General features: G+C 39.0%; 1 protein-coding gene and 1 long non-coding RNA gene across 2 annotated transcripts; both read right to left on the bottom strand.

Moving 5' to 3' along the window:
• Positions 1 to 907: 907 nt before the first annotated feature.
• On the bottom strand, positions 908 to 7,604 carry LOC133877578 (E3 ubiquitin-protein ligase RSL1-like; the record flags this gene model as incomplete). The annotated part of the gene is made up of 3 exons (XM_062315938.1): positions 908 to 1,345; positions 5,580 to 6,349; positions 6,783 to 7,604. Coding segments are annotated over 3 exons (1,773 nt in total), but the record flags the coding sequence as incomplete, so codon positions are not given.
• A 3,464-nt stretch (positions 7,605 to 11,068) lies between these two features.
• On the bottom strand, positions 11,069 to 14,626 carry LOC133876648 (uncharacterized). Its single transcript, XR_009901608.1, has 6 exons — positions 14,436 to 14,626; positions 14,294 to 14,359; positions 13,805 to 13,859; positions 12,280 to 12,386; positions 11,425 to 11,505; positions 11,069 to 11,300 (listed from the first exon to the last, which is right to left on the bottom strand). It is a non-coding gene; the product is annotated as an uncharacterized LOC133876648 (long non-coding RNA).
• Between the last annotated feature and the right edge of the window lie 1,228 nt (positions 14,627 to 15,854).

A 15,854-nucleotide genomic window follows, 5' to 3' on the forward strand; every position in this document is an offset into this window, starting at 1 on the left:
GATAGTGTGCTTCACCGCCGGAAAAGAAAATGTTGGAAACTCAAAAGTTAAGACATGTGGAGCAACTTCAGCAAGAACCTATATGATTGCAAAAGATGTATCAAATCTATTTTTTTTACAGTGTATTTATTTCTACTAGGTACAATAGAAAGTACAAGGCTTAAGTTGCAACCAAATATATAATCAATATTTTGGACTGAGTGGCGTGATTCAAGATTATTGTATCACTTGAGTAATGATTGCTTTGAAGAGAGTTCAGTCATATGACTCATATTCCTTGAAATTTCTCTCGTGATTGTGCAAGATAAGATTAGCATGTATCATGTTTAGTACTGTCAGTGTCGAATAAACATATGAAAGTCGTATAAATACTCATTCTTTTAGTGAGCTACTTCTAGTGCTGCTATATGGACCCTTTTTGTGATGAGAATTGCTACATGTTTTTACAAGTGCTTACTCCTGATGCAGAAATCACTACTGATATATCATATACAGATTAACTCATCCAAAATTTAAACTGTCACATCATGAAAAATTTATGATAAGGGTCATGCTTTCGCGTTTCAAAAGAAAGATGACTCTTAACTGCCACTAAAATATCTCAAATGCCATGCTTGAATATTGTGAAAAGATACAATGCTTGGTGATGTAATGTAGACTCTCGCTCAAGAATTTAGGAAAATGGATGTGATATATATACCTTCTTAGAGTTAACATCAGGTGCTTTTTACAGTAGAATTTTAGTTGTCTCCTTCAAATTCAACTGTACTAGCTGCTTTTCTTACCCATTATTTCATTCTCCTTAAGAAAATATGAGAAATGCAAAAAAATGTGGCTAGTTCTAAATATGAGAGAGAGAGAGAGAGAGAGAGAGAGAGAGAGAGAGAGAGAGAGAGAGAGAGAGAGAGGATATCAATTTAATAATAATAATAATAATAATAACTGAATGCCATAGTAGTTGTTATCATCGTCTTCTCCCTCTTCTTCATAGAAGTTTCTGTCGTCGCCAAACCAAATCTGGTCCTCATCCCAAAGCCTCTGTACTGCTTTTTCTTAACTATTTTTTAATTTATTCTTTCATTCTCCCTAACAAAATATGAGAAATGAAAGAATTTGTGGCAAGCAGTTTCAAAGAAGAGAGAGAGAGAGAAGAGAGATATCAATTTAAAAATAATAATCTGAATCAGAGTCATAGTACTCGCCATCTTCGTCTTCTACCTCTTCTTCATCGAAGTCTCTGTCCCGGTCAACCCAAATCTGGTCCTCATCCCAGAGTGGGCAGGAACACGTTGCTTGTTTGTTCTTCCACTCATCTCCACAAGTATAGCAGAATTCATACCCACATCTGAAACACAATGAAAGTATATGCAGCAATTAATCAATTAAAAAATGAAACCAAAAATAGAAAACTAAAATTGTTGTAATTAGGCTTCTGTTCCAAGTAGTACATCGCTATTAAATATGCAGACGACAACACTTACCCTCTCCAATTACCTCCCAATTTGCAATATCTTTCCAAATTAAAAAAAGTTGCAATGTCTTCCCAAATTACCTAGTCCTTACACTTAATCCCCCCGTTAAGATTTTTATGTTAAATTAGACTAAAATGGGTCACATGCTATACATGACTTAAAATGACAATAATACCTCTGCATCAAATTTTTTTAAAAACAAAAAATTGTACCAAGAGATCCACATATGGTCATGGGTCTTGAAGGCCAGAGTTATGGGTCACCTCTAGACCCACGGCCAAGCCAAGCCAAGCCAAGCTAAGCCGGGCCCCGGGGGGGGGGGTTTCACCTCCACACCTACAGCAGGCCGGAGGTTACCTCCAAACCCGCGTCGAAGCAGTGGGTCACCTCCAAATTAGCTAAACGGGTTGGGCGGGTCAACCTATTTAGCCAATCGGGTTACGAACGAGTTGGCCCGTTTGACCTACTTATAAACGTGTCATAAACGGGCTAACCCGTTTATGACCAGAACCCAAACCCAAACCCTATAACTTCGTGTCGTGTTCGTGTTGGATTCGCGTGTCATGTCAAAAATTGCCAATCCTAGTCGTGGGTCTCCCCAATTTAGCCGTGGGTCTCCATGACCCAAAAAGGTTTTTATTTTTCATTTTCTAATTGAAAGGCATAATTGTATTTCCACACGATAATGGGTATAATAGACATTTTATGTCACGTGTATCGTACGCAACCTAGTTCCGTAGGATTTAACAAAAAATCCTAACAAATGGAGGCCAAGTGTAAGCGCTAGGTAGTTTGGGGAAGACATTACAACTTTTTAAAATTTGGGGAGACATTGCAAATTCAATGGTAGTTTGAGGAGTGTAAGTGTAGTTTCCCCATTCAATCTGCTTACTGCCTCTCTTTCTCTCTTGCCTCTCTCCTCATCCCATGCCTCCCTTTTTCTCTCTCCACCCTAGAGGTGGCGAGTGGAGGCGCGTCACGCTAGGGTTTTGCTCCGTTAAGCCTTTTCGAACCTCTCTGTCTAGATCGCGAAGGGGGGGTTTTTGCTGTAGGGGATTACATCTGTGTCTATCTTCTTCGGTGATGGCACCCAAAATGGTCGTGTAAGGTTGGGTATGGAGCATCGTTTCTTCGTAGAGGCAAAAGCTTTCACCTTTTTGGTGGAAGCAGGAAGGTCGGAGCTTCAACTATAGGAAAGACGTTCAGGCTATGCTGGTGTCATCGTTTTAAACGCGAGGTATGTAGCATGGCTGATCGATAGGATTGAAGAAGCACTGCGAAACCCTGGAGCTGAGGAGTTCGAAAGTACAACCCAGGAGGCTTCTTTCGTCGTCACCGTCAAGAGGGAAGGTAATAGAACTAGTCATTTTTTGGAGGTGGCAGTCCAAGGTGAGGGGTGCCAGAGAAGGTTTATTTTGCTGCCAGAGGGTCATGAAGGGCGGGGATGGAGCAGATTTTCTGGGGAGTTGAGCAAGATTATGGATTTCTTCACAGCCATAGGAGCTCCTCCTCCTTCGGTTCTGGTTCTGGGCTAGGGTTTCTTGAACCTCTAGTGGAGGAGACTTCTTTGCAAACTCTATTTAGCGAGGACGGACCTGGCCGTGCTAAAGCTACTTCTCCTCAAGATAATGAAGACAGGGACAGGGTTCTAAGCAGGGAGGAGTTGTTGTCTCTCCTCTAGGCGTGGAAGGGAAGCTTCAAGAAGGTAGTTGGAGAACTGGACCGGATCATGGCTTCATTTTGGGCTGGGTTGGTGAAATTTGGGCTTCAATTTGGCCAAGGTTGGGTGCCTAGTGGAACTTTTAGGAGAGATCACAAGCCCAATCATAAGTCTAAATTCTAGTTTGCCTCCAAACGGGCTTGTAAGCCCAATTCCTCTTTTAGGGCCAATTCTGACCCGGCTCTAGAGACGCCGGTCATGCCAACAATGGACTTGCCGGAGGCTTCACCGTCAATTGGTCTGGTCTCGGGGATGCTAGTGGTGTTGATGGAGGATTTGTTGAAGGTCGTTCAAGTTCCGATGAAGTCTAGTGGCGTCAACGATTCCAGCTCATCATCGGTTATGGCTTTTTCTTCGGTTTCTCGGGACTCAACCTCTTCTTCCTCTCCTTCTGGGTTGGCGTGACACAGCAAAGGGGGGATCTCCAAATTGTTTAGGCGTGGATTTCTTAACCCTCGGCCATCGGTTGCTTTGGGTTTGAGCATGGTTGTTTCAGGTATGGCTTCTCCCCTTCTCGCCTCTTCAATTTCTTCTGAGAAGACTCTGGTTGGGACTCCTAGGCCGAAATTGAGGACAAAGACCTCTAACCAACAGCCGGCAGCTTTGTCTCCAAGTAGGGCTAATTCTAGTATGGCCCCTTCCCCACCCACTCGCATCCTCTGGGTTGAATACAAAAGGGCTCCCCAGGCCAGTTTTGAGGGCAGGGACTTCTATCCCAGGGCAGGACCATAAGTTGTTTGTGGAGGCAGTGGCTACCCCTCGAAAGGTTAAGCGCAGAAGGGAGCTTTTAAACTTAGATTGCTCCATCAATTACGATGCAAAGGGTGCATCCTCAAGGCGGGGGAAAGGCAAGGTTCATGCTGACTAGTGTTAAGGGAGTTGAGGGTCTTTGGGTGTTTTTTTTTTTTTTTTTTTTAATTCTGTTTTGTGGGCTTAAGGTTTGAGGTTTTTGGGTTTGATGACATGGGTTTCTTGCCCGTTTTGGAGCCTCTTATGTATACTATTTGTCTGCTTGTGGGCGTCTTAGGCTTTCTAATAAATTATTATTCATAAAAAATAAAAATAAAAAAATAAAAATTATACTAGAGCAACAAGATGATAGTAACACGTCCAAGAAACCTTATCCCAACTATCAGGAATTGGCTACATGAATCCATTGATGCCGTTGGGGATGGCCTTCGCATCCGTTTTCTGGCATGATAATTGGTGCGGTGATAGTGCTCTAAAGTGTTATTTTCCTAAATTCATTGCCTTAGCTCGTAACAAGGAGGCTTTGGTTTCAGAGTAAATGAATCACTCCAATCCACACAACCTTTGGAATCCTAATTTCATGCGAGATGTTTATGATTAGAAAATTGAATCTCTGGATTCTTTTCTCAACTCTTTTATATTCTATGAACCCATGTTCGGGAGCTACGGATAGCATTGTGTGGACTCCTTCGAGCCGACATGGTTTTGCAACAAAAAGCTACTACACTGTTAACTTCTCCTAACAATGAAGAGCCTAGTTCATTCCCTTGGAAAAGCATTTGGAAGGTGAAGGCCCCTCCGCGCATTGCTTTCTTCTTATGGGCCACAACTCTGGGTATAATCCTCACGGTAGACAATCTTAGAAGGCGGGGGTTTCAGCTGATTAATCGATGTTACCTTTGTAAGAAGGATGAGGAAACTATTATCATCTTCTCCTCCATTGTGAGTTTTCTGTGAATATCTGGCACTTGGTGCTTATCAGCTTTGGGGTCTCTTGGGTCACACCTGGTAACGTGTCTTAACTGCTCCATTGTTGGAAATTCCTTAGGCATGGACATCCTAGAGAAGCTATTTGAAAAGTTATTACAGCCCTCTTAATGTGAAGCATTTGGAGAGAAAGGAACCGTCGAATCTTTGAGGATCGCGAGTCCAATGTGCTACTTAAATCCTCTTTCTTAAGATCTCTCAAGGATTGGGCCCTTGCTCATGTTCCTACCTTCTCTTCAGGGAATTTGGTAGATCTGATTTGTTTTCTAGATTGTAACAACAGCTAGTTCTCGGTGTTCTTGTTTCTCTTGAATAACAACTAGTTCTTTGGTGCTCTTGTTTTCTTGTATACTCTTCATGTATGAGGATTTTCCTCTTTCTTCAATAAAACTTATTATTATTCATCAAAAAGAAAAAGATTCGAGTTATGGAATTAAGATCATGTTCACTTGGCCTCAAAGCGTGAGGTACGTGACCTCCTAAACTTATACTCCTCTTCCCTCACAAAATTTTGCTACTAACAATGAGTGAAGCCCACAAGACAAATATGCCTTCAATGGATAAAACGATAAATGAGTATATAGAGAGGCTAAATATCAAAAAGAAAAGCTATAATAAGGGCACAGGTTGACTAGGATAAGATAGACTACCTGCAAGTCATGTGGTAGCAACCTTCAGCAAGTTCAATCATATGGTTGCACTTCACACATTGGCGCCACAGATTTCTTGTTGCAAGAGACTTCAGCTTCACATCTTCTGCAGGAGGATGAGGGTTTGACAGTTTATAAGCATGGCATGTCATATTACTGTGCCAAGGGACCTTGCAATTGACACAAAAAAGGCCATGACATTTCATGCATTTCCTGGCTCCAGATCGTTCAACAGCCACAAAATCTTTGTTGTATTCAAAAACATCACTTTTTGACATTAACGTTGAGCATCTTGGATATGGGCAATAAATTCTGTCTGTCACAAGTATTGAAGCTTCCTTTATGCGTTGCGTCATGATCTCGATTGACTTAGGTGCCAAGAACTTTTTGCAGCTGTCAACAAGAAGCTCTGATTTACAGTCTTCGTGAGGGCATTTGGGCACCATCCCGTTAAGTAACTTCACCTCTACATGTTGTTTCATACACGAAAAGCAATACCGGTGCAGGCAGCCATCAACCGAGAACATCTTACTAACATTAGTGTCTTCTAAACAAATTACACAAGTCTCATTCAGATCCTTGCCACGGCTAGATTCTGCAGGTATGCTAATCTGAGACACTATGGCCTCTCTTGCAAGTTTAAACACAAATTTAATATCATTTCGTGCCACGAACTTGGGGTTGCAATATTTAAATTTTCTCTGAAGAAGAGTCACCTGATTTACTAGCAATGCAACCTTGCGCTGCTTTGGTGGCCATTTCCCACTAACCTGCATTGTAAAATACAATGTCAGCAACCTCAATCAGAAGGTATATTAAAATTTAAGATTATGAAACATTTTGAGAATAAAAGGATTGCATGAACACCACAGTTAGAAGAATTCCAAACCTTTCCATAAACCTCCAAACCATACACATACTAAAGCAATAATCTTACATATAATTATCCATACAAAAGACATCATGGAAAAAACTTTGATCAGTTCACTGGTAACCACCTCTCCAAGAAGAGCATATAAATGCTGTCGGAGTAGTGGTTAATATAACATTATTGGACTCATAATCGTAGGCTGAACTTTTAGATTCACCAGGTCTTTTATCTGGATCTCGCCAACATATATAAACACAATGCCAGATATAATAATTCATACATAAAACGATACATATATTACGCCAAAACCAGCGAGGCAAAGAGAGACTCACAAATTGGTAGAGCGGGAAGTAGTCGCAGTAAAAGGTGATGCGCTTCAAATCCAAAGCAAGAGCCGCATTAAGCCCTTCGATCAAAGCCATGGCATGCGCGCGGACCTTGCTCATTCCGTTCCCCACCAAGGGCTTCCTCACCTCCCATAGTAGATTCTCTCTCGGATCGCATATCGCTACGCCTATCCCCGCCAGAAAGGTTTCCTGGCCCCTAACCCTTTCCTCGCTCACCAGCCCCTTGGTGTACAATTTGAATACGTCGTCGTCGTTCTCCTCCACGACCTTCGAATTCGAGGACCCCTCCCCGGAGCCGAAGGGTTTTTCGTAGTTATTGCCCCACTCAGTCCATTCCTCCTCTGGAATCCTCTGAATCTCGCGCGCGACCCTAGCGTCGTGGATCCGACGGTCGAGATCCTCTCTGATTCTGCGCATCTCAGTCTCGCTTGCTTTACGATCCTTGATTTCCTGTTCGTACATCGCGACCACATCGGTTAGGAGGGTATCGAAGCCCGGAACGCCGTCGTTTTGAGGGTCGAGAATTGGATTCGAGGACGAGGAAGCGGAAGTAGAAGTGGAGGCATGGACATGGACGGTAAGGGAGTCGGCGAGGGCTTCTTCGAGTTGGAGCAAAAAGGCTAGGTGGAGGTCGAAGTCGGACTCGAGCGCTTCGGCGTCCATTAGCTTGTGGCGTTGCTCGGAGAGCAGCGAATTAAGGTCCTCGTGGTCCGGTAAGTCTCTGTAGGCCACTGACGATTTTGAGGAATGCCCCAAACGAGAGCTTTTCGGTCCAGGTAAACTACGATACACGGCCAAGTGATTCGTGGTAGGGTTGGTGTGTGATGTGTATAAGATTATATAAATTAAGGTTAAATAGTTTAGGGGTACATGTTATTACACCTTAAATTCAAGAGAAATGATTTTTACACTTATTTCTCATAACAGTCCTACAACAAGCTGACGTGGCTGGTAGTATTTTATTATTTTTTTACAAAAAGGAAAGAAAACAAATCAAAAAAAGTAATAAAATATTACCAACCACATCAGCTTGTTGTGGGGCTGTTGTGAGAAATGAGTGTAAGGATCATTTCTCTAAATTCAATCATCCCTTCGATTACAAAATGCTTCCAAGGTGGTATATGGCGTTAGGCCCTATTTTTAGTTGGTACTTTTGTCAGTCCTTTATCTATTTTTTTTTAATAGACCTCCACGTCACTCTCAATAAAATACTGACACTTGTCCTTCTTTTCACATATTGTGTCCGACTCGAATGAGACACCCACGTGGCACACGTTCATAGGTGATACTTAGGGTTTCAGTGCCATATAGGTTTAAGAAAATAATAAAAATAAAAAAAAAAAATCATAAAAACTTAAAAACTTAAAAAAAAAAAAAAAAAAAAAAAAAAAAAAAAATCGAACACACAAAAAAAAATTGTCCCCAACTTGGATGAACCCTAGTTTTCCTCTTCTCCCAAAATCACACGAACTACTTTATAAGAGCACTTGTCTTTTGATTGTCGATCGAAATCGACCGTTTCTATAACGTTATCTTGTGTTTTTAGTTTATCTTCACCAATTGCAAGAATCTTCGTAAGCAGCTCCAGTTTTGAGCAACATGTCAAATGGTTGTGGCAAAGAGAAGGTTTGATCTGTTACACCATAGCTTGTTTGTTGGGGGGTAAGAAAAAAGAAATGTTGATTTTTGGGTTTTAATGGCAGATAAAGAATTCGTCTTCATCCTCAGTTGGGTGTGGTATGGAATCGTTGGTGTGTTATTGCGCCTCACCATTGAAGACTTCGTGGACAGAGGACAATCCTAGCAAGTGATTTTAGGCCTGTGCGCAATATGATCCAAAGACGGTAAGTTATGTTAAAATTGTTGGTTCTTTGTGTTGCATCTATGTTAAATGTTTTATTCCCAGTGATGCAAAGAATTCCAGCTTTCCGTTTTTTCAAATGGATAGACCCTCCAACTTCTAATAGTGTTGGAGATGTCTTACCAGTGTTGTTGAAAAAACTCAACAACCTAGACATCGAAAATGATACACTCATGGAAAGGGTTATATTTCTCAAGAATGAGAATGTCAAATATATGGATAGAGTTAAGCAGTTAGAGAATGAAGGTGGCATGAAAGCCGAAAGGATTGTGTATCTGGAGAAGGAAAATGACATATATGGCAAGAGAGAAATGATTAATCTTATTGCATGTTTGGATGCAAATAGAATTTGAATTCTATTTGCAACAGTATTCGGGTTTTTTGGTTTGGTCGGATATATAATACAACCCGCATTTAACCCAAATACTGACCTGAATTCACCGCAAATTTCAACTTTGAAAACTCGAATTCCAAGGCACTTTTTCAATTCTAACACTAGTCAGGTGCCCAACGTTTTGTTTTGTTCAAGTTGTCAAACGCGTGAAATAATGGCCTGAAATGCCTGGGGAAAAAAAATAAAAAATTTTGACCTCGAGTTGTGGACCTTGTCCTTGGCTGGAATTTGGTGGTAGGAGGGGTTGTTGAAGGATGCGACGATTATGAAGACAAGCCCGACAGCGACGAGGCCACCGACGATCTGGCCTTAGGGGTCTAGGAGGGAGATAGAGAAGTCATTGGGGACGGGGAAGGATGTGGTGCCTAGGAAAAAGGTGGCGGAGATGGAGAGGATGTCGAATCGGCCGTGAAAGGTGAAGGTGGCGCCGGGAGTTGGGGAGGGCTGGCAGAGGGTGGTGTTGGCAATGGTGCCAAAGCCTTGGTCACCAAGCGCAATACACACACACACACACACACACACACACACACACACACACACAAACACACAGGTTTGTCTGTCTATGTGTTTTAATTTGTGAATAAGGCAACGAATGAAGCGCGTAATGGATTTGGAATTTGGAGTTCACAAAGAAGAGAACATGCTGGTGTTGGTGGTGAAGCTTGGAGAACATGCTGAAAGTTTGGATTTGCTTATACTAAATGGGATGAGGGTGTTTTAATAAGTTATATAATATAATAATAAGATACCACTAAACAATGACTGAAATGCCAATTTTTTTATTTTTTTATTTTTAAAAAAACAATTCGTATTTTTCTTGGATTAAAAAAATATATTTATTTATATTAGGGATAATTTCACAAAAGGGTATCGAATTGTACAGTATTTTGATATAAGGGTACTGAACTAACAAACGTCTCAAATTGGATATCCATGTTTCCAAACGTCTCACTTAAGAGTACTCCATTAAGATTTGTTATTAAATCCTAATGGAGTATCCAAAATATCCATTTTTTTTTTCGAAAAATAAAAAGAAAATTCTAGGACCTAGGTGTTGGTCAGAATTTAACGGAATTTGCAAAAATACACATGCCTGAATCTTTGAAATTTTTTATAATTTTTTTTTTTAAAAAAAAAAAACACACAGGGGTATTCTGAGAATTTTGGCAAGATTTAACAGCAAATCTTAACGGAGTACCCTTAAGTGAGATATTTGGAAACGTGGATACCCAAGTTTAAGATGTTTGTTAGTTCAGTACCCTTATTTCAAAACGACGTATAATTCGATACCCTTTTATAAAGTTATCCATTTATATTAAACAATAAATTATTTATTTATACAACTAATTTTCATTCATTATTTCACACTAATTTTCATAACTCCAATCATTCTACACAACTTTTCGTACTTCTAATTATTTCTTACTATTGTTCTTCGTGAAAAAATACTCTCATACAACTATCACCCAAACATGATTTCAAATGCAATTTAAACACTATCAATCATCCAAACATCTTTATTTGTCTCGGAATTCGCGCACTAAATTATAGTTGAATTCAGATTTTAAAAAATCGAACACTTAAACATGCCATTAACTTTGATGTTGTCATTGTTGGTTCATTGGATTGCACTTAGTGTATAACTTTAACCTGTTGTATAGCTCAGAGATCCTTGACTGTTCTGTACTAGTGAACCTTGTTTGATGTAATATTTGTTGGAAAGGCAATATGTAATGAAATGTGACCATTTTCCTTTTTGTAATGAGTTGTTTGCAATTATCATTTCCCTTCTAAAATGTTGAAGACATCATCATGTTTAGTTCATGTTGTCAAATACAAGCGAATAGCATGCACCCTTCAGCTGTCAGTGTTTCCATATCACTGCTTACAATCAAAATTTGTCCATATATACACAGAACTACGGTAAAAAAGTAGGCATGAAATGTGCCATTGATAACACATTTTACCACCTAAAAAATTGCACATTGTAGTTAGAAGATAAGTTACAGTGCTTTAGGTAACTATTGAGAAATATGGGTTACAAACAGGATTCCACAAAAAACTATCACATATGCATTATAATATTTGACATTTTGTTCCTTGACAAAGAAACTTTCACAAAAAAAATGGTTACAAACCCCACATATTCTTTCACAAAAAATAAACTGTCACATTCCTACTGAGTGGCTGCATGTCGACTTGTTTCTGATTCAATGTTAAAGTCGTCAACATGTTGCAATCCTCCAATCTGTACCATCATTACCACAAAACAAAAGTCATTATATAGTATAACATGTTACAAAACAGTTTATTAACCATCATTCTGCCAACAACATGTATAGTATAATATTTCACAAATATTGAATACTCACTATTGTTCTCCCCGTCCTCCTACCTAGAAACCTTTTTGGTTTTGACGATACTAGTGGGATGCCCATATGTTGGGCTTCATGCTACCAACACCAACATGAAAACAAAGTATTTTATGTTAGTGGCCACCATACAAAAAAGAGCATGTAAGTGGAATAACATAAATACAAAATAAAAAGGTTGAAACAAAGCATACAACCAATCCTGTTGTGGGTTCCACATTGCTAGTGGCTTGTACTACAGGTAAGAGTCCACTCCCACTCCCAACCCTGATCCTAACAATTTTCGGCCACTACTTCCTGTTATAGTTTTTTGGTTGCCTGTAACTTCTAGCATTGTGGCTCTTTTGACCACAGTTTCCACATGTTACGTCGTACCTCTGTCAAGTTCCTTTAACAGTTTCTTGCGGACATTCTCATCAATGCCTCTGCGTCTCAACTTTCTCGGCCTACCTCTTTGTTTTTTAGAGATAGGGGGCTTTATAGGTTCGGTATCATCATCAAGTGGCCATTCATTAGGACCAGGCATAGGATGGATCTGTGACGACCCATTTTTTTTTTGTATAAAATATTTTTTAAAAACATAAAAGGGTCATCACAGTGGCACGACTACGTGTCGCTCAGCTAACCTACGTACATGCTCCATATCATGTACCTGATATTCAGAGTAATATCTAACAGCGGAATAATCATAACACTAAAGCTCATAACGGAAAGCGTATCAGAAATACATGTGGTCCATACAAAAGAGCCATATATTTGTCTAATTGTTTAAGGCTTACAGTTATCCATCAATACAAAAGAATGGCTACATAAAAGAATATGTGACACCTATGTCACTAGCCATATATAAAATACCCCAAAGAGTGAACTCCATAGTCCAGCTCAATACAACTGTCGCGGTGTGCTTCAATCGTAATATCCCAAATACGCAGCTACGGGGTCCTCCTCTAAGTCAGGTGTACCTGCAGTCAAAGGGATATCATCTATACGGTTGTGGGGGTTTGCAACATCATCTATACGGTTGTGGGGGTTTGCCACATCCGTATAGGTGAAATGGTGAGTTCACCGCCTCAGTACATAATACCGAGACCTTAGTGATATTAAACTAACTGGGTTTTTGCAATGAACCAACTTTTCTTTTTAGTCTCGCATACACTATAACAGCTACCAATTTATAAAATTTTGTTTGAAAACCCCCATAGCTGATATAATAAACACCGACTATCAGAAAAACATTTAAAACATACTATGTAGTTGGACCCATACGTAGAAGTTCCAATGGCTTGGATGCAACCACGTATAAACCCACTTACAATAATACTTTTTTGTTGGTAGCTCAAATGCACATAGGTCTAACGTTATTAACTGTGATAACACTATGCCTCAGGGCATTACAACTTCATGTCAAAGCACATAGTTGTCCATGCGGTTACTAGAGTAAAACTCTGATATCCAAGCACTTCTTACTATTGAGCCACGACAATCCATCTACCTATTCCCAAGCCACACTGATATCACAACCAATAGCGTCATAACCAAGCAGACTAAGCTTAAAACATGCCATCTCGCTCTTTAGTACAAGCTTACTATCATTTTCCAAACATGGTTAACACAGAATCCTAGGGCATTACAACTTCATGTCGAGCACGTAGTTGTCCATGCGGTTACTAGAGTAAAACTCGGGGATCCAAGCACTTCCTACTGACGTGCCACGACAATTCATCTACCTACTCCTAGGACACTGTATTACTCATACCGAATCATGATAATATTCTTGTTTATCCAAGCTCAATGTTCTAAAATTATGCAACTAGACGATAGGAGTATACATAAGCTCTTTTGCCATTAAAACTCTTAGGCATACTAATACGCTTCGTATAAAAATTACAATATTCTATATCATGAAAACATAACACGATTTAAACGATGATATGCATGCTCATGATTGTCCTTTCATTCCTTTTGAGACTTTCCTTCCTTTTCATTCTTTGAGGCTTACTCTTCCTTTCATTCTTATGCTCATGCTCATGCTCATGCTCATGCTTTATGCTTTACAATTCAAACTCTATGCTCCTATTCTTTGCAAATCATGCTTCCTTCAAATTTGCTAAACCAATCAACATGTAATTTTATCATTCTACTTTGCATAATTTAAATCTCAACCGCAGCTCACATTAAAACACTCTAAATCAATTCAACACATTTCATTCATACATCATTTCATAACATTATTGATATATCTGAACATACTCTAAAGTACTCAAATCAAGCAAAACAGGTATATTCAACATACAGTTGGTTCTGATTTATAAAACAACATATATATTTTGCAATTCTGTAATATATAAAAATAACAGTTTCTCAATGAGTAAAATATCACCTGACTGCTTGCACACCAACACTAACAAGTCCTAGGCTCAATCCACAAAGTGTCGCTGTACATAACACATTGCATTTATTTAGTTTCTATCCAATAGTTACACTAATTTTCACTTTGAATTGCCCAATGACTATTTTACCCATCAATTGCCTAAACTCATACTTAACAATATTCCTAGGCTTATAAATAAAACTCCCAATTTATTCAAATTACCAACATTAAAACCTAACCCCACAAATAATTATTTTTCTACAAAACTCATGGTTAATTTGGGGTTAATCATCACTATCACCACGAATAGCTCATAAATTAACAATCTAATTTTAAATAATTAAAAGCCTCAAATTTATCTAATCCATCAAATTAGGGTTTTCCCAAACTTAACCCCAATAACAATATTTTTAGCACAATGACATTTACTAAGGGTTAATCTCTTAAAATCCCACAAATATTAAATACCCAAAAATTAAGGCTTGAGGAAAAACTTACCCAAATTCACCAAACTTCGACCCAAAGTTTGGGTAGCCTCAAGTAAGCTCCAATAAGCTCAAATACCTAAAGAATATAGAGGATTAAGCTCATATTTAGGATTTTACCCAAAAATCTCAAAATCATGAGTTTAGTGTTTTACTTTAAAACAATCGGTAAGAACGTAGATCCGAGTGCAAAGATCACGTTTCCGAAAACGGATTGAAGATCCGACCGTTGGATCTTCATAGATCGCAAATTTTGTATAAAAGTGCTTAAGAGAACTCCCTCCCTGTTCTCTTTTTTTTTTTTTTCAACTTGCAGAGAAGGAATGAGGCTACTGCCTCATTCCTGTTTTCCCTTTAAGTGAGGCGCATTTGCGCCTCACGTTATTCCTTTATTTTTATTTTTAAACTGAAGGGCAAAATGCCCTTCAGTACATGAAATGGCCGAATGGCCATTTCATTGTTTGGTCGTGTGGCCCATTATGTATTTATATATATATATATATATTCCCCACCCCCCCCCCCCTTTTTTATTTACTCTTCTTTTATTTGTTTCTTATTTCTTTTGAAATTCCTAATTCTTTTTAAACTTAAAAATATTTTCTTACATTTTATTTTCTTAACTACAATTTACAAGTCTATAGGATCAAAATAAAAACACACCAAATAGACTTATTTTTATTTTTATCCTAATAAACCCATTAAATATTTTCTAGGACATTACAGGATCTTTAGAGAATATGACTTTAGGTACGTCTCCATCAGTTACCACTTACTAAGGTATGTCTCTGGAAGTTCCCTATTAGCATATATAACACAACATGGATGAGGGTAGCGAATACCATTCTTGCCACCTACCACATCCACAAACTCTAATCCATAAATTGACCCATCCTAGGTTTGTGACTATGGTCAATCTCGAACTCATAATTGTTTCCTTGCTTCACTTTTGTTTTTGTCCAACTTCTTTGCAATCTTAGGGCATATACTATTACTTGAATTCACAGCCCCAGGTCTTTTCTGATTGAACCTATTCATTAGTTGTCGCCTTATCATCTCCATCATAGTTAGAATAGGTTTTTCTCTTGTGAAAAATGAAATTTACTTCTATAAATGCAAGTGTGTGTTTATTGTGTTAACAAAAATAAACAATGCGAAAAATAAATAACACAAGAATTTTTGTTAACGAAGTGGAAACTCAAGATGAGAAAAACCACTTCGGGGCAGCCAAACATAGGATATCCATTATTGAAAAGACAAGACTAAATACAAGATAGTAACACTCAAATACCCCTGATGCAGTGGTTGTACCTTGCTCTCTAACGTGTAACCCAACATGAATGCCTCCCAACCAGGTCTCCTACCTGAAGGAGTCTTCAATGGAATCCTTTATCTTATGGTTGACCCCTAAGATAGACTTCAGTTATAGCGCAGCAACAACACACTTGCAATGGCTTGAGAGAGAACAAATCAGCTCCAATAACTTCACAAAATAACTTTTTAAGCTCTGATGGAATTCAATACCGAATTCTTGCAGTTCTCAATGCCCAGGGGCCTCTATTTATAGATTGAGGTTC

Source organism: Alnus glutinosa, chromosome 9 (genome assembly GCF_958979055.1).
Source record: "Alnus glutinosa chromosome 9, dhAlnGlut1.1, whole genome shotgun sequence".
Lineage (NCBI taxonomy): Eukaryota > Viridiplantae > Streptophyta > Magnoliopsida > Fagales > Betulaceae > Alnus > Alnus glutinosa.